Genomic DNA, 24,872 nt, shown 5'->3' with positions numbered 1-24,872 from the left:
CAGTTTGTAACTTATATTTGTATATGCCTGGTGCTGCTCCTGTCAGGTCCTCATCCTCCCTTCATTGAACCAGAGTTTTCTCCTAATTTGATGGCAATGATAGAGTGGAAGATATGCCATGCCTTGAGATTATAGATTGTGATTGTAATATTGATGGTCAACGCTTCCTCATGGAGGCCCAGCTTTGAGTTGCGAGATATATTTGAAACATGTCCCATTTAGCAGGGTAGTGGTGCCATGCAACATGGTGGACAATATCATCAAATTGAAGGTGGAACTTTGTCTCGATAAAGACTGTGTAGGGGTCACTGAGTCAAGGGTGGATCCATCAGTTATAGGTATATTGGTGAGGATAAGGTCAAGTAGATGTTTCCCTTTTGTTAGTTCCCTCACCACTTCTTACAGACCCAATCTAGCAGGTTTGTTCTTTAGTACTCAACCAACTCAGTTGTACAATGCTACTCTCAATGATGGAAATTGAAGCTTCCCAACCAAAGAACTTTCTGGCTTTTTGGCACTGTCAATGCTTCCTCCAAGTAGTGCTCAACATGGAAGAGTATTGACTAATCAGCTGAGGTGGGCAGAATGTAGTAACCCGCAGGTTTCTCTGTCTATGTTTGATGCTATGAAATTTCATGGGGTTCAGAGTCGATGTTAAGGACTCCCTGGGCTCCTTGCCAACTGCATACAATGATGCAGCTACAGCTGATGGATATGTCCTACTGCTGGGAGAGGATGGTCCATGATGTTGTCTGGTACAAGGTGTGTGCTGTGATTCTGTGAGTATGACTATATCATGTGTGACATAGGTCTTCTAATTTTGGCTCAAGCCTCCAATGTCGGTAAGAGGATATTCTGTGAGTATGACTATATCATGACATAGCTCTTCTAATTTTGGCTCAAGCCTCCAATGTCAGTAAGGAGGATATTGTAAGGACTCTGGAATCTGTAGTAATTAGAGCAATATCAGTCAGGTGGACCTCACAGAGTATGAATTCCCTGTTTGGGGCTGTTATGCTAGTACAGTCAGGGACCCCTGGCTGACAGATATAAACAGGAATGCCAGAGGTTCTGTTCACTCTGAGACTTGGCTCCGTGGGAGCTGGATCAGTGTCAATGACTTCCCTTGGGTAAATAAAAGGTGACTTGGTGAAGGGATACTGGCCTCAGTGGAGTTATTTTTATGTGTTCCCTCCCTTGTGAGTCAGTTAGTACAGAACGTAGGGCAACTCACCTGAAATTCTTTACTGAGCTGTGAGGAGTTACTCTGAGGGTCAACTCTGATCATTTCTTTATAAGTAGATTTGAATTTATTAACTGGAATGGAGGTGTCACCACACTGGTGGGCTTCCAAGATAGCTTTGTGGATGAAAATATACTGCTCCTTCAAATAAAAGAGAAGTTCATTGTTATTATTCAACAGATTTAGTTTACAAAATCAGACAATGCTTCCTCAATGGACCAAAAACAGGAACTCTGATTTCTCTGCACAGATGCTGCCAGACCTGATAAGCTTTTCCAGCAACTTCTGTTTATATTTCTGATTTACAGCATCTGCAATTCTTTCAGTTTAGATTTAATTTACACCTCTTCTATAATTATTATTCCTATACCTATTTTTTAAAGTATACTCTTGTGTTCTTTTGGGTCTAGAACACTTAAGATGTCATAGCTCAGATGCCACAAACTATGATCATGAATAAGGGTCTATGAATTGGAAAATAAAAGATTACACTGAAAGTGCCCTGGGACATGGGATTATAACTTAATGTGTGTATATATATCCAGCATTCTTTCATTTTAAGTACATAAAAACCCAAAGGAGACAATGGAATAATTTATGTTCCAATAGAATTTAGACTTTCAAAACTTGGACATAGTTTCCTGTATTTTGAATGCTATTATCAATGAAGATACGGAAATTATTTTATTTAACTGACTAATTGGAAACTTATCTAATTGTCATTTCTTGGTATCAATTTATTTTCTTCATACTTTGAAATTTCTTTCTATAAATAACTTAATTTCCTTTAAAAAGTCAAAAAACAAAAAAAGTTTGAAATCTGTTTTAATGAATGCAAGACAATTTTCATTTTTAACAATCTTTCTTGATGGGCTTGTGTTCAGAGAAGAGTCTGAAAACTTTAAAGTTTTTACATGGAAAATGACAGATTCTAGTTAATTTCAAACATTTTTAATTTTTGGAATGGATTGTCTACCCATTTATAAAGGCTTAGAAACCCTTACATGAAAGAAATACTTGCACTTATTAATACTTTTCATCTCAGGTATCCCAAAATGTTTTGTAACTTGTATTTTTGAAGTATAGTTACTGTTGTAAGTTAGGAGTGATATCCAGACTTTCACCAATCAACTACAACCAGCTTCTATTCATTCTCTTTGCCTATTTTGCCAAATTACTGCTACTTTTCCTTCCCAAACCTTCAGATCTTTGAACATGCCCCTCAGATTCTACCCACTTTTCATTTTGTTACAATGCTTATTGTTCCCAAAAAGCTGTTCTTCCATTACACTAACCCTAAGTATTGCTCCTACCTCCTAATCCCTTCACCTTCAAGAAGTTGCTCTAAGATTATTTTACTCATTTCTTAACTAATTTGCCTACACACTGCTCTCAGTCACTACACTTCCTATCTCTCAGATGCCAGTGACTGTTCTTTCCTTCTGTTCACTTCAAAGAAGCAAATAGACTCACATATTTTCCTCCTCTCTGAAACCCCTAAAAATCTGTTGACTCCCATCTTTCAGGATCGCCACTCTCTAGCTTTCCTTTAATGTTGTTAACAACATAGTACATTTTGGAAGAAATTCAGAAAATTAGACTCATGGTTTGGCGGAATCTGCAGAGAGAGAATTGGAGTTAACATTTCGAATCCAATATGATTTTTCTTCAAAACTTCAGTAGGATTTTACAGAAAGACCCATTTGTTTCACTGATTTCCTTCAGGGAAGGAAATCTGTCAACGTCATCTGGTATGACCTACACGTGACTCCAAAACTACAGCAATGTGGTTGGCTCTCAACTGCCCTCTGAAATAGCTTAAAAAGCCACTTAGTTGCATCAATTAAGTCTCAACAAAGAAATGAAACTAAATGGACAACCTGGCATCAACGAAGGCACCAAGGCACTGGAAATGATAACTGCAAAAACAACCCTGTTGACACTGCAAAGTCCTCCTGACTAAAATTTAGCGTCTAGTACCAAATTTGGGAGAGCTGTCTCACAGACTAGTCAAGTAATGGCATAACATGGAATCATACCTTACAGGCAATGTCCCAGACATCACCATAAACATCCCTGGAAATGTACTGTCCAACCGGCCAGACAGGACCAACAGAGGTGGCACAGTGGTATACCGAAGGCAGTGTATGGCTCTGGGAGTCTTCAACATTGACTCTGGAAGCCATAAAGTCTCATGGCATCAGGTTAAACATGGGCAAGGAAACTTCCTGTTGATTACCATCTACTGTCCTCCCCCAGCTGATGAATCAGTACTTCTCTATGTTGAACATACCTGGAGGAAGCACTAAAGCTGGCAAGGGCACAAAGATACTTTGGATTACGATTTGAAAATCCACAATCAAGAATGACTCAGCAGCAGCACTATTGATTGAGCTGGTTGAGTCCTAAAGGACATACCAGCTAGACTGGGTCTACAGCAGGTGGTGAGAGAAAAACATGCTCCCAATCTGCTGACTACAGATGCAGCTATCCATGACAGTATTGTTAAGGATGACCACTGCACAGTCCTTGTGGAGACAAAGTCCAAACTTCATACTGAGAATATCCTCTATCGTGTTGTATGGCACTATCACCATGCTAAATGTGACAGACTTCGAGCAGATGTAATAAATCAAGACTGGGTATCCATGAGGCACCGTGGACCATCAACAGCAGTAGAATCATACAACAGCTCAAACTGCAAACTCAAGGCCTGGCATATCCCCCACTGAGCCATTACCATCAAGCCAGGAGATCAATCCTGGTTCAATGGAAAGTACAGGAGGGCATGCCAAGAACTGAACAAGGCATGCCTAAAAATGAGGTGTAAACCCAGAGAAGCTTCCAAACAGGACCACTTGTATGCCAAACAGCATAAGCAGCAAATGATAGAAGTAAGCAATCTCACAAGCAATGGATAAGATATAAGCTTTGCAGTCCTGCCACATCCAGTCACGATTGATGTTGGACAATTATACAACTCACTGAAAGAAGGGGCTCCAAAAATATCCAAATCCTCAATGATGAAAGAACCCATCATATCAGTGCAAAATCTAAGGCTGAAGCACTCACTGCAATCTTCAGCCAGAAGTATCAATTGGATGATCCATCTCAGCCTTCTCCAGTGATCACAAACATCACAGACACCAGTGTTTAACCAATTTGATTCACTCCTTGAGGTACCAAGAAACAATTGGAGGCATTGGATTTTGCAAATGCTTTAGGCCCTAATAACTTTCTGGCAACAGTAATGAAGACTTGTGCTCCAGAACTTGCAGCTGCTCTACCTAAGCTGTTACAGGACAGTTACAACACTGGCATCTACTTGACAATGTGGAAAATTGCCTAGGTATATCTTGTACACAAAAAACAGGACAATCCAACCTGGCCAATTAATGCCCCATCAGTCTCAATCATCAGTTAAGTAATGTCAGGTGCCATCAACAGGGCTATAAGGCAGCATCTACTCAGCAATAACCTACTCACTGATGCCAATTTGGATTTCGCCATGGCTAATCAACTCCTGACCTCATTATAGACTTGGTTCAAACATGGACAAAAGAGCTGAAGTCCAGAGGGGAAACGGGAATGACAGCGCTTGAGATCAAGATTACATTCAACCAAGTGTGGCATCAAGGAGTTCTAGTAAAACTGAAATCAATGATAAACAATGCTCTGCTGGCTGGAGTCATAGCTGGCACATAGGAAAATGGTTCTGGATGCTGGAGTTCAGTCATCTTAGATCCAGGGCATCTCTGCAGGAATTTCTCAAGGCAGTGTCCCAGGCCTAACCATCTTCAGGTGCTTCAAAATTAACTTTTCCTCCAACATAAGATCAGAAGTAGGGATGTTCATCGATGATTGCACATGGTTCAGCATCATTTGCAACTCCTTAGTTATTGAGTTCAATTGTTCAATTGCAACAAGATCTGGACAATATCCCGGCTTGGGCTGACCAGTGGCAAGTAACATTTGTGCTTCACAAATCCCAGCCAATGATCATCTCCAATAAGAGAGCATATAACCACTGCCCCTTGGTGTTACCAACACAGAATTTTCAACTATCAATATCTTGGGGTTACCATTGATCAGAAACTCGCTGGACTTACCATTTAAATACATTGGCTCTAAGAGCAGGTCAGACACTGGGAATAGTGCAGTGAGGAACTCATCTCCTAAATCCCCAATGCCTGTTCATTGTCTATAAGACACATGTCAAGATTGCAATGGAATATTTCCCATTTGCCTGGATTGGTGCAATTCCAACAAAACTCTAGAAGCTTGACACCATTTCGCTAGACCATCTCATTCTAGATTTCTGTTCATATATATCAATGCCAAATCAATGTGGATGAGGGTTGAAAGAAATTAGCTCTTGGGCTTCAACCACCAATGAGAGTTGCAAGTGGTGTTCCCACCTCCACAGGCAATTTTACACAAGGGAAATAATACATTTTGGTCTTCCTGTCTTACTTGACTGCTAGACCTCAGGAAATTCCCATAAGGAGAAAGACACCAGTGGCTGGGAGAATTTTTTTGAAGTTGGAAGAGCACGCTGGTCCTCCGTTGTCAATCAAAACATTTTGTTTTAATCGCGCTTTTGCTGGTGAGTGCCAGAAATTGCTGAGGAATCCTGAGCCCAATGTAGGCCAAGCCTTGTCCAACTCATTGGCAGCTGGTTTCTTATTGGCAATACTGAGCAGGGCCCTTGATTTACTGATAGAACATCAAAACAAAAGCTCCATGAATTTAATTGTACTTCCAATATTGGTCAGGTTGGGTGGAGACAGTAACATTGTTAAATGATAGTATGGTTTGTGCAAAATGTTATGTCCCAAAGAATGATTAACATGTGCTAATTTCTATCTATCTACATTTAGAGATGTAAATCTTTCAAATTTGCACCTATCACGCACCCACATGCAGGTTAATCAATGCACATAAATGGTTGGGAGAGACAGGGGTTCTTAGACGTTTTAACTCTTACCTCAGTCTGAATCATGTTAATGCGCCATGAGGACAGAGTCTTCACAAAGTTGTAAACATCAATAACCCCTTCATATGTTGCCATGTCCATCAACACATCCAGAGCAATGTAGCATCCAGTTCTCCCAGTACCAGTGCTGTAATGCCCAAAACAGAGAATAAATTTAAAACTTATTGAGCATATCTGGCACTGGGTAATTAAAAATTGATTAATATTGTCCATATCACTCACTATAATTATTTTATCAACATGTTACATTAACAAAACTGTTAATAGACACTGAGTATTTATAAACACAATTACTGTGATGATGAACCTGTCATGTTGAAATAGTGTAGATATTAGTTTTCGTTGTGTGCTAAATGCTGGTGATTTTTTTTTTGGTGTATGTCAGTTGCTTTAAAAATGCTGAGTTTATAGAACATAACCTTTGCAAATTGCATCAGTTTTTCTTTAATCCTCACCCTGAATTTGAAATTAATTAGTATTTGGAGAAAGTGAGGACTGCAGATGTTGGAGATCAGAATCGAAAAGTGTGGCACTGGAAATGACAAACCCGAACCACGTAACAACTGGAGGAAGAATGCCTCATCGTCCACTTTGGGACACTCCAACCACATGGGATCAATATGGATTTCACCAGTTTCCTCATTTCCGCTGCCCCCACCCTTATCCCAGATCCAACTTTCCAATCGGGACCACCCTCTTGAATTGTCCTACTTGCCATCTTTCTTCCCACCAATCCGCTCCACTCTTCTCTCCGATCTATCACCTTCACCCCCACCTTCGTCTACCTACACATACCCAGCTACCTTCCCCCCAACCCTGTCCCATTAATCTCTCAGCCCCCTTGGGCCACAAGCCTATTTCCTGATGAAGGGCTTATGCTCAAAACGTCAATTCTCCTGCTCCTCGGATGCTGCCAAACCGGCTGTGCTTTTCTAACACCACATTCTTCGACTTAAAGAGGGACAGGACTGGCAGCTTAATGTCCCAGGATTTAAATGTTTCAGGTTTGATAGAAAGGGTTGTAAAAGGGTTGGGGGAGTTGCATTACTGTTAAAGGTGTATCTCACAGATGTACTGAGGGTGGATACGTGAGAGGACTCGTGCAGCAAGGCAATATGGGTCGAACTCTGGAATAGGAAAGGTGAAATCACAATATTGGGGATATACGACAGACCTCCCAACAGCTAGACAGAGGTAGAGGAGAAGGGTGGCATGGTGGCTCAGTGGTTAGCACTGCTGCCTCACAGCAACATGGTTGGATTTCAGTCTTGAGCAACTGTCTGTGTGGAGTTTGCACATTCTTCTTGTGCTTGCATGGGCTTCCTCCGGGTGCTCTGGTTTCCTCCCACATTCCAAAAGTTGTGCAGGTCAGGTGAATTGCCCATAGTTTTAGGTGCATTAGTCAGTGGGAAATATAGGGAAATGAGTCTGGGTGGGTTACTCTTCGGAGGGTCGGTGTGGACTTGTTGGGCTGAAGAGCCAGTTTCCACACTGTAGGGAATCTAATCTAATATGAAGACAGATTTTGGAAAGATGTAAAAACAGCAGGGTTGTCGTAGTAAGTGATTTTAACCTCCCCTATATTGACTGGGACTTACTCATGTTGGGGGCTTGGATAGGGCAGAATTTGTAAGGGCCATTCAGGATGGTTTCTTGACACAGAATATAAACATTCCAACCAGGGAAGGAGTCATACTGGGCCTGGTTTTGGGAAATGAGTCCGGCCAGGTGAGTGAAGTTTCAGTGGGGGAGCAGTTCAGGAGTAGTGACCATAATACCATGAATTTTAAGATAGGGATAACAGCAGTTCTCGCGTGAAGGTGTTCAATTGGGGGAAGGCGAACTACAATGATATTGGACAGGAACTGGAGAATTTTGATTGACGGTGGATATTTGAGGGTAAATCCACATCAGATATGCTGGAGTATTTCAAATGGCAGTTGATAAGAGTTCAGAAGCAGCATGTTCTGTGAGAGTGAAGGATAGTGTGTCGCAAGTTATGTGAACGTTGGATGACAAGGGATGACCTTAATCAGAAAGAAAACATACATTAGTTCTAGAGGATGGGAACTGACAAAGACGTTGAAGTAAACAACAAAAGTAGGAAAGAACTTAAACACAGAATTAGAAGAGCTAAAAGGAGTCAAGCAAAGTTGTTAGCAAACTAGATTAATGAGAATTTAAAGGCTTTTTATGCAGATATAAAATGCAAGAGGGTAGCCAGTGCAAGGGTTGGCCCACTCAAGAACACAGGAGGGAATCTAAGTGTGGAGCCAGAAAAGGTAGATAAGGTCCTAAACGAATACTTTGTGTCAGTATTCACCAAAGAGAAGGAATTGGTGGAGGATGATTGCAAGGAAGGGAGTGTCAAATTTCTAAGCCAAGTTGCTATGAAAAAGGAAGAGGTGTTGTGTGTCTTAAATAGTATTAAGTTAGATAAGCCCTTGGGTCCTGATGGGATCTATCACAGAATACTGAGGGAGGCAAGAGAACAAATTTCTGGAGCATTGATAGACATCTTTGTATTCTCTTTGAGGTGAGGTCCCAGAGGTCAGGAGAATAGCTAATGTTGTCCCATTGTTTAAGCAGGGATAATCCTAGAAATTACAGGCCTATGAGCCTCATGTCAGTGGTTGGGAAATTATTGGAAAAGATTCCCAGGGACAAAATCTATATGCATTTAGAAGCAAATGGACTTAGTAGCAATAGACAGCATGGTCTTGTGCCAGGGGAGGTTGTGCCTCACTAATTTGATTGATTTTTTGAAGAGGTGATAAAGAAGATTGATGAGGGAAAAGTGTTTGATGCTGTCTGCATGGACTTCAGAAATGCCTTTGACAAGGTCCCTCGTGGCAGACTGGTACAAAAGGTGAAGTCACATGATATCAGGGAGGAACTGGCAAGAATGGATTCAGAACTGGCTGAGTCACAGGAGACAGTAGGTAGCGGTGGAAAGAGGCTTTTCAGAATGATGGGTCATAACTAATTGTGTTCCACAGGGATCAGTGCTGGCACCTCTGCTGTTCATGGTCTACGTAAATGAAGTGGAGGAAAATATGGCTGGTTAGAAAGTTTGTAGGCAATGCAAAGATTGGTGGGGTTGTGGATAGTGAGGAAGATTGTCAGAAGATGCAGCAGGATACAGATCAGTTGGAGGCACAGGCTGAAAAATGGCAGATGGAATTTAATCTGGACAAATGTGAGGTGATGCATTTTGGAAAGTTAAGTACAGTTTGGAAATTATACAGTGAATGGCAGAACCCATTAGGAGTATTGATTTGCAGAGAGATCTGGGTGGGCAGGTCCACAGATCACTGAAGACGGTAGTGCAGGTAGATAAGGTAGTAAGAAAGGTTTATGGCATGCTTGCCTTCATTGGATATTAAGTATAAGAATAGGCAAGTTATGCTGCAGAGTCAAGATTAGAGTGGTGCTGGAAAGCACAGTAGGTCAGGCAACTTCCACGGAGCAGGAAAATCGACGTTTCAGGCAAAAGCCCTTCATCAGGAATGAGGCAGGGAGCCTCTGGGGTGGAGAAATAAATGGGAGGGGGGGTGGGGCTGGGGAGAAGAGTGCAATAGGTGGATTGAGATGAGGATGAGGTGTTCCGCCTCGGAATACTTAACCCCAGGGCATCAATGTGGACTTGAACAGTTTCCTCATTTCCCCTCCACCCCCCCTTACCCCAGTTCCAGCCTGCCAGCTCAGCACCATCCTCATGACCTGTCCTACCTGCCAATCTTCCTTCCAATCCATCCGCTACACCCTCCTCTCCAAACTATCACCTTCATCCCCCACCTCCATTCACCTATTGCACTCTTAGCTACCTTCTCCCTAGCCCCAACCCCCTCACATTTATCTCTCCACCCGAGAGGCTCCCAGCCTCATTCCTGATGAAGGGCCTTTGCCCAAAACATTGATTTTCCTGCTCCTCAGATGCTGCTGACCTGCTGTGCTTTTCCAGCACCACTCTAATCTTGACCCTGATCTCCAGCATCTGCAATCCTCACTTTTGCCAAGTTATGCTGCAGTTTTTTAGAACTTTAGTTAGACCACTCTTGAAATATTGAGTGGTCACTGCATTACCAGAGGATATGGATGCTTTGGAGAGGATACAGAAAAGCTTTACTTGGATGTTGCCTGGTATGGGGGATTTTAGTTGTGAAGAAAGGTTGGATAGACTGGATTTGTCTTCACTGAAATGCAGGAGGTTGAGATTGACAGCAGTTTATAAGATTGTGAATGGCACGGGTAGAGTGGAAAGAATGAGACTTTTTTCCCAGAGTGGAGGGGTCAATTACGAGGGGACGTAGGTTCAAGTTGTAAGGTAGGGGAGGGAGAGGGGAGATTAAAAGAGATGTGTGAGGCAAGTTTTTCACGCAAAGGGTAATGAGTGCCTGGAATGCGCTGCCAAAGGAGGTGATAGAAACAGACACAATAGCAATATTCAAGAATAACCTGGACAAATAAATGATTAAATAACCACCTCCTCCCACTCTGCCAAAGACATGCAAGTCGTGGGCCTTCTCCACCACCAAACCCTAACCACCCAATGCCACGAGGAAGAATGCCTCACCTTCTGCTTTGGGACCCTCCAATCACAGGGGATCAAGTGGATTTCATCAGTTTCCTCATTTTCCCTTCCCTGACCTTATCACAGATCCAACCTTCCAACTTGGCACTGCCCTCTTGAACTGTCCTACCTGTCCATCTTCCTTCCCACCTATCCACTCTATCCTCCTCTCTGACCTATCACCTCCATCTTCATCTTCATCTACCTATCACATTCCTAGCTACCTTCCCTCTGGCCCCTTCCATTTATCTCTCAGCCCCCTTGGGCAACAAGCCTTCTCCCTGATGAAGAGCTTAAGCTCAAAGCGTTGATTCTCCTGCACCTGACTGGCTGTGCCTTTCCAGCACCACACTCTTCGACTCTGATCTCCAACATCTGCAGTCCTCACTTTCTCCTTGTCCCTCTTTAAGCCATATCTCCATAATTGCAATCATAATATAGTTCCAAGTATTAACCAAAGCTATAAGTTCATCTACCTTACATATTATACATGAATTTCAGACAAATTTCCCTGGTTTTTGCAGAAATGTTTCCCTGCCTGTTCTTGTTCTTAATTACATTTGCCTTGGTTTCTACCTCTTCCTCAATTTTTGTATCTACTGCCCTACTCCCATGTCCAATTATTCTATCAATTTAAACCCTCCCCAACCATTCTGCCAACACCTCCCAGAAGGAAATCACTCGGTCCTGCCCAGACATAACCATTCCAGTTTGTACTGGTACCAATGTCCATGAATCTAAAACCCTCCTCTCACACCATCTTTTCAACCATCTGTTCATCCTATATATCCTGCTGTTTCTACTCTGACTAGCTCATGGCACTGGTAATAATCCTGAGGTTTGAGGTCCTACATTTCAGCATTCTTCCTAGTTCTCTACGTTCTGGTTTTAGAACTTTATCCTTTTTTTAAACCTATATCATTAGTACCAACATGAACATTTTGGTGTTTGTCCTCCCCCTCCAGAATGTCCTGCAACTGTTCTGCGACATCCAGGACCCTAGCACCAGGATAGCAACATATCATCTGGGACTCTCATTTGCAGCCACAAAAACACCTAGCTATCCCTGTTACAATTGAATCTGCAAAAAAATTGAATTCAAAACAAATCTGGAATTAAGAGTTGACTGATGACCATGAAACCATTGTCAATTGTCGGAAAACCCATCTAGTCCACTAATGTCCTTAGGGAAGAAAATCTGCCATCCTGGATCTTCATGGGTTGCTGCATGGCCTTTTGTCATGTGTCTTGCTGTGATGGCTTCCAGGTATGTTTTTATCCCCCCACAGAACCTTTCTGAATGTTCTGTGGCCTTTGGTCAACTGGGTCATGAGCAGGGTACAAAGCATTCAATGGGGTTCCACCAACACCCTTCATTATTACTATGCCGGGAAAGTACAAAGTACATGGCCTCAGGCATTGGTTGGAAGTCAAGGTGGCGGAAATTCTGATTGATACTTTCCAATACACATTCCTTGAGCTGACTGTAGCTGGTTCACCCTAAACATGTGATCTCATTGACTTGTTTTCCATTATTTTCTGTCACCAATAGCTGCTGGCAGGTGTTTAATCTAGTTTGGCCAATTTTCTATCAGGCCTGATATCACGGGATGTGGTCAGAGTGTTGAGTACAGGAGTTTAAGGTCATGTTGTGGCTGTACAGGACATTGGTTGGGCTATAGTTGGAATATTGCATGCAATTCTGGTCTTCTTCCTATCAGAAAGATGTTGTGAAACTTGAAAAGGTTCAGAAATGATTTACAAGGATGTTGCCAGGGTTGGAGGATTTGAGCTAGAGGGCGAGGTTGAATAGGCTAGGGCTGTTTTCCCTGGAGCATCAGAGGCTGAGGGGTGACCTTATAGAGGTTTATAAAATCATGAGGGGCATGGATAGGATAAAGAGACAAAGTCTTTTCCATGGGATGGAGGAGTCCAGAAACTAGAGGGCATAGGTTTAGGGTGAGAGGGGCAAGATAATAAAAGAGACCTAAGGGGCAACACTTTCATGCAGGTACGTGCATGGAATGGGCTGCTAGAGGAAGTAGTACAACTGCAACATTAAAAAGGCATCTGAATAGGAAGGGTTTGGAGGGATATGGGCCGGTTGCTGGCCAGTGGGACTAGATTGGGTTGGGATATCTGGTTGGCATGGATGAGTTGGACTGAAGGGTAAGTTTCCATGCTGTACATCTCTATGACTGTATAATTGACAATGTACAACGTCCACGCTTGTTTCAGGCTTGCTCCAGTGCTCCAGTGAAGCTCAGCGCAAGCTGGAAGAACAATACCTCATTTTCTGCTTGGCAACCCTGCAGCCCTCCAGACTCAATATCAAGTTCAATAATTTTAGGGCCTGAACTCTCCCGTGTCCTAGCCTCCTACCTCAAACCAGGCCTTGTTATCACATAGTCTGCCATTACACACTACCAATTGTTAGCCACCAACAGTCTCCATTAACAGCTATTCACCCTCCTAGCCAGATTGTAATCGACTCCTTTGTCTGTCCAACTGTTCTTATCTCTCTTTGGGCTCTAACTGCACCTATCACTTACTCCTTACACACCCTCCTTACCCTATCGTCTGTATATAAATCAACATTTCCCTCGCTACCATCAGTTCTAAGGAAGGGTCACCAGACCCGAAACATTAACTTTGATTTCTTTTCACAGATGTTGCCAGACCTGTTGAGCTTTTCCAGCAACTTCTGTTTTTGTTTCTGATTTACAGCATCTGCAGTTCTTTTGGTTTTTTATTAGATGGAACTTTGGTTTAACACCCGACATGAAAGATGCAACTCCAGTACTGTACTTGAAAGTCAACTTTTATTTCAGTGCTCAAGTGTTGAAGTGGTACTTGAATCTAGATCTTGTGACCCAGAGGCAAGAGCACTACTAACTGAGCCACATCAGATGGACATCAGTTGTCACATCAACAGGAAACAAAATAAGAAACTCTGGCCAGAAAGCAATATTTGTAAATAATTCATGATACAGTATCACCCTGAAACCTTTGCTTTGTTCACCTTGTCACAAACATTGCTTGAACAGCCCAGTATCTAGCATATCTGTTTTTATTCTTTATTCAGTTCTAATTGGTACTTGGACATTTGACCAACAAGACAGGAAAGCATTAAGATTCATATCAAGTGTAAAGAAGACAAGAAAGAACTACCAACACTTTAAGCTTCACACCTTGGAATGAAAACATTTAAACTGTTGACAAGATACGCCTAGGATAATAATTTAAAGTAGTTTGGGAATTTTGGTTAGGAGTAGTAAACATAAATTAGAGAAAATTGATATTGGGAATAATCTGAGCAATGAAGATTTAATATAGAAAAAAGTAATTGTCCAGAAGAGGCAGTGGTGGACTAAATAGAGTTTTGACATTCTAATTGAAGATTTCACTTTCAAATTCTAGAATGATAAAGCACAGAATTTGGTTCCTCATACTTGTGCTAGCCAAGAGATCTAACCAACTAGTTCCACTACCTCATTTTTTCCTGAAAGTCCTAGAAATTTACATTCAAATGTTTCCATGTAAAATTTATTTTTGAATTTGCTTCCACTGTTTTCACACCTAAGATATGGGTTTTATTGGGTGTCTTAACATTTTATTCCCTTTGATTCCACTCTGTTTTGACCATGGGGCAGAGTATACTGTATCAGGGTGATAGGCAAACTAAATCCACCTATGTGCTTCTTGAAAATTCAAACTTTGCCATATGATCTTCCAATAAGCATCCATCGACTGTAGAAGTTCCAAATCTACCAGGCTGCTCCTATGAAATCTTAAATGCACTTCATGTACACTTCCCAGCAAGGGTCAGTAGACAAGGGGTGGCAGTAGGAACGTATTTGATTTTCCCAGCTGAAGCTAGGAAACTTTCTGGTTGTTGTTTAGAAATTGCAGAGATTGGAATCCAATCACAGAGAAACAAACAAATCTTACCCTGTCTGGTCTGCAACAGCTTTGTTACATTCCTGGAAGTATATTTTGCCAGTAAATCAATGGAGAAATCTCCTGCCATACCAAAGTCTGAAGACTTTTCCATTAAAACACTTTAAAGATGGTTTATTTCAGACAGCAGTTCATTCTTGCATTACTTTGAGTTGATATTTGAGTTGTTATATGGTCTCTAACCTGCAGTGAACGACTAGTGGCCCTGATTCAGGAGGATTAGCAGCCTTGACACGGCGAATAAGTGCGAGGAGACCTGTTGCATGATCGGGAACTCCATGTTCTGGCCAAGCTGTGAAATGAAACTGCAGAATTTCACGTCTGGCTGAGCAATACATCTAGAAGAAATAAAAGGGAATCTATACATGAATGTGCCAGCAGTTGAAGACAAAAGAAAGCAAATCCATAACAGCCATTTAAGTCTTCTGTGAAATGGTTGGAATCAATAGAGAAAAATTATCAGCAATTAATTTAACTTTCTTTATACATTGATTTGAATTGCAAATGATTGTTTTAGTTTTGAAGGTTATAAATATGGACATTCATCAAGGTGAAGCCTGTTCTGGTTCTACAATTTCAGATTGATGCTGTGCTAGAAAATGGACAGCAGATTTGCCAATCAAATTAAAAGAATTAATAATTAACCAGTTTTGGGTCCATTGAACCAATTTGTTAATTTGTTACTTAATCAACTCTAAAAATGTTGTGCCATAATTAAAATGCACAGTGGTGCAATTAAAATGCACAATTAAAATTTAGTGAACAGTACTGAATGGGTGACATTGAATTGAACACCAATTCAATGCCCTACTCTGAATTTATTTCTGCTATGTTAACAACATATGTACAGATATATTCCTAGCTGCATTGCTGGAAGGAAAAACATTGTCTGGGATAATAAAGGGTGCCTGAGCTCCTTCAAATAAAATCATGGGATTTTTAGGCAGGCAGAACCTCAGTGTAGAAGCTCATCTAAAAGCTGTACTGCTGATGATGCAGATCTACCTTAGTACTGTGTTGGAAAGTCAGTCCAGATTATGTACTCATGCTGCTGGTGCAAAATTTTGCAGAACATTCTGCAGCAGGAGGTTGGGGATGAGGTTTGGTGATGGGATCATAGTAATGTTACTGGGCTAGTAGTGCAGAAACCCAGGCTAAAGTTTTGGAGACATGGGTTCAAATTCACCATGACAGATGTTGACATCTAAATTCAGTAAAAATGTGGTCCAAAAAGCAAGCCTTATGACAAACATCTAACCACTGAGAATTGTTACAAATGAAACATTGGTTCATTAATGTCCTTTTAGTAAAATATACCTGCCATCCTTACCTGGTCTGGTTTAGGTATGACTTCAGATCCACAGCAATGTGGTTGACACATAACTGCTGTCTGGGAATTAGGGATGTGTAATAAATGCTGGCCTAACTAGTGATACCACAAGCCATGAACAAATATTTTAAAAATGAATTTGCCAGTTCTAATCATGACTATGGAAAATAACCATTCAAACTGACTTTGTGGAATTTAAGTCAACAGATTTAAATTTTAAAAATGTGATGAATAGGTCAGATAGTTAAGCAGACAGGTTTAGAGAGATTTTACCCTGAAAATCTGCTGTTAATAGGCTGAATCTGGCTTCTCTCACCTCAGTTGGTATGAATACGTGGTTCATTAGTTTGGTTACAAATATAACTGAAAAACTAAGTGCCTATCTGACAATTTGATTAGTGGAGGAATTCAATTAGTATTGAAATAATGGGGAGAAATTAAATGCTTGCTTCTTTTCATTTTTGTTTTTCTATCTTTATTGCCCTGGAGGACTAGGCTCAATTACAGAAAAAGGATAAAAATCACACAACACCAGTTTACAGTCCAATAGGTTTAATTGGAAGCACTAGCTTTCAGAACGCTGCTCCTTCATTAGGTGGTTGTGGGCGGGTATAAGATTGTAAGACACAGAATTTATAGCAAAAGTTTACAGTGTGATGTAACTGAAATTATGTATTGAAAAAGACCTGGATTGTTTGTTAAGTCTCTGATCGCTTAGAATGACCATGTTGGTTTTAGTACTTTCATATGTAATTCGCAAAACATTTTTAAAAGTTACATTCTCAAGTGAACTTTAACAATTGGTGTCATGTTGGACCAGATAGTGCATTGAAGGTGTGAGGTGTCCTGTGTGAGACTGTCTGTGCCCCAATGGTCAGATTGATTCTAATCTAAAAAAACAATTTACAAAATCTTACATGGATTTATGCAGTTTTCGAGCAAAGTAAAATGTAATTCTGCAAGTACAGATTCACCCCATTAATGTATATGTGTATGTGTGCATGTGGGAGTGTGTGTGTGTGTGTGTTGGGGGGAATGTGTGTGTGTGTGTGTGTGTGTATAGTGCAATGGGATCACCTGTAGTGTGATCTTCAAGTCATGACAGAAAAAGGAGTTAGCTGTTTCATGAATATTTGATAAGTAGTTAAATGTTCTATTTCATTCTTTAAGTATTATACAAAATGGAGTAAAAAAGTAATGAAGCCCTTCCTGATGAAGGGCTTATGCCTGAATCGTCGATTCTCCTGCACCTCAGATGCTGCCTGACCTGCTGTGCTTTTCCTGCACCACACTATCGACTTTAATCGCCAGAATCTGCAGTCCTCACTTTCTCCTAGTAAAATAGCCTATATAAAGAGCAACATTAATAAGCAAATAATATAATTAAGTAGTTATTAAATTTTGTCAAGAATGACAGAGCAGGTGATGTGAACATGGCTTGAAGAGTTTCAGTTTTGATTCATTGAGCTGGAGGCTGATATACAGTCTTTGCAACACGTCAGGAAAAGGGTCAGTTACCTGGATACATTGTACCAGGAGACAGTCATGCCAATTTTGTTCTGCTGTTCCAATTTGGCCAATTGTCAAGAACAGGAAGGTATGTGGTTAAAGGTGAGATAGGTAACGGAACCTGGGCCAGAAATGGATGAGTGTCAACCTTTGCAATTGTCTAACAGGTCTGAGGTTCTCTCAGCTTGTTTAGATAAGGGTGGAGGTAAAAACAATAACTGCAGATGCTGGAAACCAGATTCTGGATTAGTGGTGCTGGAAGTGCACAGCAGTTCAGGCGGCATCCAAGGAGCAGCGAAATCGATTTCGCTGCTCCTTGGATGCTGCCTGAACTGCTGTGCTCTTCCAGCATCACTAATCCTAGATAAGAGTGGAGGCTGCATTGTGGATGATCAAATTGACCTGTTAATGTCATACAGGAAACCATTCAAATAGGGCAAGGAACAATGGTATTGGGGATAAAATAGTGAGAGGGATTGACAAAGCTCTCTGCAGCAAACAGAGAGAGCCTCCACAGCTGTGTTACTTACCACGTGCTAGGACTTGAGAAATTTACTCAGGATCCAGCTGTCATGGTCCAGGTAGGTACAAATGACATTAAAAAGGAGACCCTCCAAAGTTATAATTTCTGGATTATTACTTGATCCATGTTCAAATTGACATAGGATACATTACATTAGAGAGACAAATAAGTGATTCAAAGATTGGTGTGGAAGAAGTAGATCAAGGGGCACTGACACTAGGATTGGGGAAAGTGAGGGTAATAGCTTTGGAATGATCTCTATTTGAACGTGCTGAGACCAATCATCTTGTGATTCTCGTAACTAGACAAGTAGAGAGATTTTTAAACTAAATAGTGGAACAAGAGATCAAACGTAGAAAGATATAATATATTAAAGTGTAGAGACAAAGAAAGAAAGGAAAACAGTAGAAAGCAGGAAGAGATGTGAAGAGAAAAAAATCTAAAAATGCATGAACAATCAAGACCAGATGTTAAAAACATACAAAAGATGAAAATAAAGGTTCTACATCTGAATGTGTATTGCATTCGTAACAAAGAAAACAAATTGATAACAGATAATGAAGTAAATAAATATGATCTGGTAGCAATTATGGAGATGTAACTTCAGGATGACCAGAGTTGATGTCTGAATATTGAGGGAGATATGACATTCAAGAAAAATAGGAACCTGGGTAAAGGTAGAGTGGTACCATACTTAATCATTTGAATAAAAGTAAAATACAGTGAATGCTGGATATCTGAAGCAAATATCCAGAGAATGCTGGAGAAACTCAGCAGGTCTGGCAGCATCTGTAGAAAAAAAATCTTACATTTGGTATGACTTTTCTTCAGAACTAAAATTGTTGGAAGATGGTTTCGTTTATGCTTTTCAGAGAGGGAGACCATGGGTCCTGTCTACTAAGAGCAAACTAGACAAGACATTTACAAGACAAGGCTGTTGTGGGCTGGGGTGGGGCAAGAGTGTAAGAAGAGTGGAGCGCAGACATAATGTAGTCATTTCTGAAGCTATGGAATCCAGTGTTGAGACATTGTGGCTATAAAGTACCTAAGCAGAAAATGTGGTATTGTTTTGTTGGAACATCGCAACACATCCAGGACTGAAGTGTGAGCGTAAGAACAAGGTGGTTTATTGAAATGGTAAGCAATTGGGAAGTCAGGGTCATTCCTTTGGGCAAAATGGAGGTGTTCTGCAAAGCAGCCACACAGTCTGCATTTAGTGTTGCCACTGTAAAGGAAACTGCAATGTAAGCAGGAAGTCCAACAGACTCGATCAAAAGAAGTACAAGTAAAACTGCTTCACCTGGAAGGGGTGTTAAGGGCTTTGAACAGTGAGGAGGGAGGAGATGAATGGGCAAGTGTAACACATTCTGCAATTGCACATGGAAAGTTGCACAGATGTGTGAGGAAGTGTTGGGAGTGATGGAGAAGTGGACTTGGGCGCCATGGAGGGAACAGTCCAAACAGAATGCTTTTGAGATTATTTCTTAAAATGCCTATAGTGTGGAAGCAGGCTATTCAGCCCATCGAGGCCACATCGACCCTCCAAAGAGCATCCCACCCAGACCCACCTCATCCCTACAACCCTGCATTTCCCATGGCCAATCCACCTAGCCTGCACATCTTTGGACTGTGGGAGCAAACTGGAGCACCTGGAGGAAACCCATGCATACACAGCATGAATGTGCAAACTCCACACAGACAGTTGACCGAGGCTGAATTAAACCCGGATTCTGGCACTGTGAGGTAGCAATGCTACCACTGAGTCACCGTGCACCCTAAAGCAGACATTCTGGAATGGACCACAGACCAGGTTATATTAAATTTGCTGTTGTGTGATATGACAGGACTAATTTATGACCTCAGAGCGAAGGCACATAAAGTAACAATTAACACAATATCTTACCACCAATTTGAAAGGAAGACGATTGGGTCTAAGATTAGTATTTTGACCTTAAATATTGCGAGTGGAGACAAGAAGTCCAGGCTTTTAATCTTATAATCCTGGGGACTATGATGAAAGAAACAGACTGGAAAAACAAACACCAATACAGCAAGAGACATGAGTGTTGATTGGTTGTATCTTTATTAGCAGGGCGATATAGCAAGAACAATTAACTGCAAATCTTAGGTCTCAGAGTAGGCAGGTGAATAGGAATAGGAAGGGTTTGGAGGTATATGGGCTGGGTGCTGGCAGGTGGGACTAGATTGGGTGGAATGTCTAATCGGCATGGACGAGTTGGACCGAAGTGTCTGTTTCCATACTGTGCATCTCTATGATTCTATGACTTCTTTGAGGGGTATGTTTGTAAATAAGCTAGCTGGTCAGAGTATTGCCATAGGATTGCAACGGAAGTTGGCAGTTTCCATTACCTTTTTTGCCTTGAGAATCTTATAATGTAAACTCTTTTCACCTACATTAAAGAGAATGTCTGCTAACACCTTCAAAAATGCTCTCAGACTGCATACTGAAAACACATAAGCACAGTGCTGCCAGTAACATCATTCCAGCCCGTTCACTCATATTCATTCTGCTTGTCTAGGTGCAGCCTTTTGTTTTACTGGCAGAATATTTCACAAAGTGTACATGTGCAGAACCTTTCATGGTTGCCAGGAGACACAGCCTACATAGAATATATGACATGGGCATTAATATGTGTAGCTTGCGCAACTTGTGCAACATTTTGATGATGGTGACTGCTGATGGTCTCTGGTGTAATTCTGCCTCTTGATATATGTGACAAGACTCATCCTCATAGTTCCATGCATGTATAGGCTACCTAAGATAAATAAAGCTGTGTTCCTTGATATTCTATTTTACTTATATATGGCTATGCACATCATGAATTGGGCAAATAGACGTGTGACTTGTTGTAACTAGTTTTAAATGAATTTTCCACATACTCTGAAAGATTCCTTCATTTTCACAAACGTATGCAAGACCTACATATTGATAGAAATAGCATATCCATGTGCTCTTTTGACATTGCTAACTTATTTACAAACATACCCCTCAAAGAAGTCATAGAGTCATAGAGATGTACAGTATGGAAACAGACACTTCGGTCCAACCCGTCCATGCCGATTAGACATTCCCACCTGCCAGCACCCGGCTCATATACCTCCAAACCCTTCCTATTCATATACCCATCCAGATGTCTTTTAAATGTTGCAACTGTACTCGCCTCCACCACATCCTCTGGCAGCTCATTCCATACACGTACCACCCTCTGTGTGAAAAAGTTGCCCCTTACGTCTCTTTTATATCTTTCCCCTCTCACCCTATACCTATGCCCTCTAGTTCTGGATTCCCCCACCCCAGGGAAGAGACTTTGTCTATTTATCATATCCATGCCCCTCATGATTTTATAAACCTTTATAAGTTCACCCCTTAGCCTCCGACACTCCAGGGAAAACAGCCCCAGCCTATTCAACCTCTCCCTATTGCTCAAGTCCTTCAACCCTGGCAACATCCGTGTAAATCTTTTCTGAACCCATTCAAGTTTCACAACATTTTTCCGATAAGAAGGAGAACTGAATTGCACGCAATATTCAAAAAGTGGCCTAACCAATGTCCTTTACAGCAAAACATGACCTCCCAACTCCTGTACTCAATACTCTGACCAATAAAGGAGGGAATACCAAACTCCTTCTTCATTATCCTATCTATTTGAGACTCTACTTTCAAGGAGCTATGAACCTGTACTCCAAGGTCTCTTTGTTCAGCAACACTTCCGAGGACCTTATTTGCTTTCCCAAAATGTAGCAGCTTGCATTTATCTAAATTAAACTCCTTCTGCCACTTCTCAGCCCTTTGGCCCACCTGGTCAAGATCCCATTGTAATCTGAGATAACCTTCTTCACTGTCCACTGTTCACTGTCCAATTTTGGTGTCATCTGCAAATTTACTAAATCTACCTCTTACGCTCAAATCCAAAACATTTATATAAATGATGGTAAGTAGTGGACCTAGCACCAATCCTTGTGGCACACCACTGGTCACAGGCCTCCAGTCTGAAAAACCTCTTCCACCACCAACCTCTGTCTTCTACCTTTAAGCCTGTTCTGTATCCAAATGGCTAGTTCTCCCAGTATTCCATGAGATCTAATCTTGCTAAACAGTCTCCCATGGGGAACCTTGTCAAACGCTTTACTGAAGTCCTTATAGATCATTTCTATCACTCTGCCCTATCAATCCTCTCTATCACTTCTTCAAAAAACTTAATCAAGTTTGTGAGACATGATTTCCCATGCATTAACATGTTGACTATCCCTAATCAGTCCTTGCCTTTCCAAATACATGTACATCCTGTCCCTCAGGATTCCCTCCAACAACTTGCCCACCATCGACGTCAGGCTCCAGTCTATAGTTCCCTGGCTTGTTTTTACCATCTTTCTTAAATAGTCATACCACGTTAGCCAGCCTCCAGTCTTCTGGCACCTCGTCTATGACTACCGATGATACAAGTATCTCAGCAAGGGGCCCAATAGTCACTTCCCTAGCTTCCCACAGCAGTCTAGGGTACATGTGATCAGGTGCTGGGAATCTATCCACTTGTATGCATTTCAAGACACCCAGCACTTTCTCCTCTGAAATCTGGACAATTTTCAAGATGTCACCATCAATTTCCCTACATTTTATGCCTTCATGGTCATAGAATCATGGTGGCATACAGCACGGATACAGGCCCTTCAGCCCAAAGTGTTCCATGCCGACAAAATGTCCATCCACTCTAACTCCATTTCTCTGCCCTTGCCCCTTATCCTTCTAAACCTGTCCTATCCATGTTTTTGTCCAAGTGCCTTCTGAATGTTGTTAATATACATGTCTCAATCACACTGCTGGCTGCTACTTCCATATGCGTACCACACTCTGTGTAAAAAAGTTGCCCCTCAGGTTTCCTTTTATTTTTTCTCCTCTAACCTGATGCCCTCTAGTCCTTGATTCCCAACACTGGGGAAAAGACTGAGTACATTCACACCATCCATGCTTCTCATGAACTTATACATTTCTATACGATTTCCCTTTAGTCTCTTACTCCCTAAAGAAAACTGTCCTAGCCTAAAAGACTCTCCTTATAACTCACACCTTTGAATCTTGGCAGCACCCTTGTAAATTCCTTTTCTACTCTTTCCAGTTGAACAACATCTTTCCTATAGCAAAGTGAACAAAACCGAACACAATACTCCAAGTGCAGTCTCACCAATGTTGTACAACTGCAACATAACTCCCCAACTTTGATGTTCAATGCTTTGACTGATGAAGGCCAGTGTGCCCAAAGCCTTCTTCATTGCCCTGTCTACCTGTGACTCCACTTTCAGAGAACCGTGCACCTGAGCTCCAAGGTCCCTCTGTTTCACTACACTCCTTAAGGCTCGAACATTCACCACGAAACTCCTACATGGATTTGACATTCCAAAATGCAATACCTCACATTTAGAACATAGAACATAGAACAGTACAGCGCAGAACAGACCCTTCGGCCCTCAATATTGTGCCGACCTGTGAACTCATCTAAGCCCAATCCCCCAACACTCTTCCATCATCATCCATGTGCTTTTCCAAGGATCGTTTAAATCTCCCTAATATGGCTGAGTTAACTACATTGGCAGGCAGGGCATTCCACACCTTTACCACTCCCAGTGTAAAGACTTTCATTGTCTATCCTATCTAATCATCTGATCATCTTGTATGTCTTTATCAAATCCCCTCTTAGCCTTCTTCTTTCCAATGAGAACAGACCCAAGTTTCTCAGCCTTTCCTCATAAGACCTTCCCTCCAGACCAGGCAACATCCTGGTAAATCTCCCCTGCACTTTTCCAATACTTCTACATCTTCCTGTAATGGGCCAACCAGAACTGTACACAATATTCCAAGTGCAGCCACACTAGCGTTTTGTATAGTTGCAGCATGACATTACAGTTCCAGAACTCAATCCTTCTACCAATAAAAACTAACACACCATATGCCTTCTTAACGGCACAAGCAACCTGGGTGGCAACTTTCAGGGATCTATGTACATGGACTCCAAGATCCCTCTGCACATCCACACTACCAATAATCTTTCCATTGACCCAGTGTTCTGCCTTCCTGTTATTCTTCCCAAAGTGAATCACTTCACATTTATCTGCATTGAACTCAATTTGGCACCTCTCAGCCCAATTCTGCAGTTTATCCAAGTCCCCCTGCAACCTGCAACATTCTTCCACACTGTCCACCACTCCACTGACTTTAGTGTCATCTGCAAACTTACTAACCCATTCATCTATGCCTGCAACTAAGTCATTTGTAAAAATGACAAACAGCAATGGTCCCAAAGAGATCCTTGTGGCACACCACTAGTAACAGGGCTCCAGGCTGAATATTTTCCATCAACCACCACTTGCTGCCGTCTTATAGAAAGCCAGTTTCTAAATGACCCTCAATCCCATGCCTCTGCATTTTCTCCAACAGCCTACCATGTGGAACCTTATTAAAGGCTTTACTGAAGCTCATGTACACCACGTCAATTGCCCTAACCTCATCCACATGCTTGGTCACTTTCTCAAAAAACTCAAAGAGGTTTGTGAGACATGACCTGCCCTTGACGAAACCATGCTGACTATCTACAATCAAATTGTTGCTTGCTAGATGATGATAAATCCTATCTTTTGTAATCCTTTCCAAAACTTTTCCTACAATAGACGTAATTATCTGAGTCATCTCTACTGGCCTTCTTGAACAAGGGCACAATATTTGCA

General features: G+C 41.5%; 1 protein-coding gene across 1 annotated transcript in view; it reads right to left on the bottom strand.

Moving 5' to 3' along the window:
* LOC122563513 (receptor-type tyrosine-protein phosphatase U-like) overlaps positions 1-24,872 on the bottom strand; it is a 330,644-nt gene that overhangs the window by 26,703 nt on the left and 279,069 nt on the right. Inside the window, exons 22-24 of the mRNA XM_043717332.1 lie at positions 14,956-15,110; positions 6,231-6,366; positions 1,235-1,384 (exon numbers count right to left, since the gene is read on the bottom strand). Coding sequence (XP_043573267.1) covers positions 1,235-1,384; positions 6,231-6,366; positions 14,956-15,110 — 441 coding nt within the window. The remainder of the gene's footprint in view (positions 1-1,234; positions 1,385-6,230; positions 6,367-14,955; positions 15,111-24,872) is intronic.

Source organism: Chiloscyllium plagiosum, chromosome 27 (genome assembly GCF_004010195.1).
Source record: "Chiloscyllium plagiosum isolate BGI_BamShark_2017 chromosome 27, ASM401019v2, whole genome shotgun sequence".
Classification (NCBI taxonomy): domain Eukaryota; kingdom Metazoa; phylum Chordata; class Chondrichthyes; order Orectolobiformes; family Hemiscylliidae; genus Chiloscyllium; species Chiloscyllium plagiosum.
This window is presented reverse-complemented; position numbering and strand designations above follow the sequence as displayed.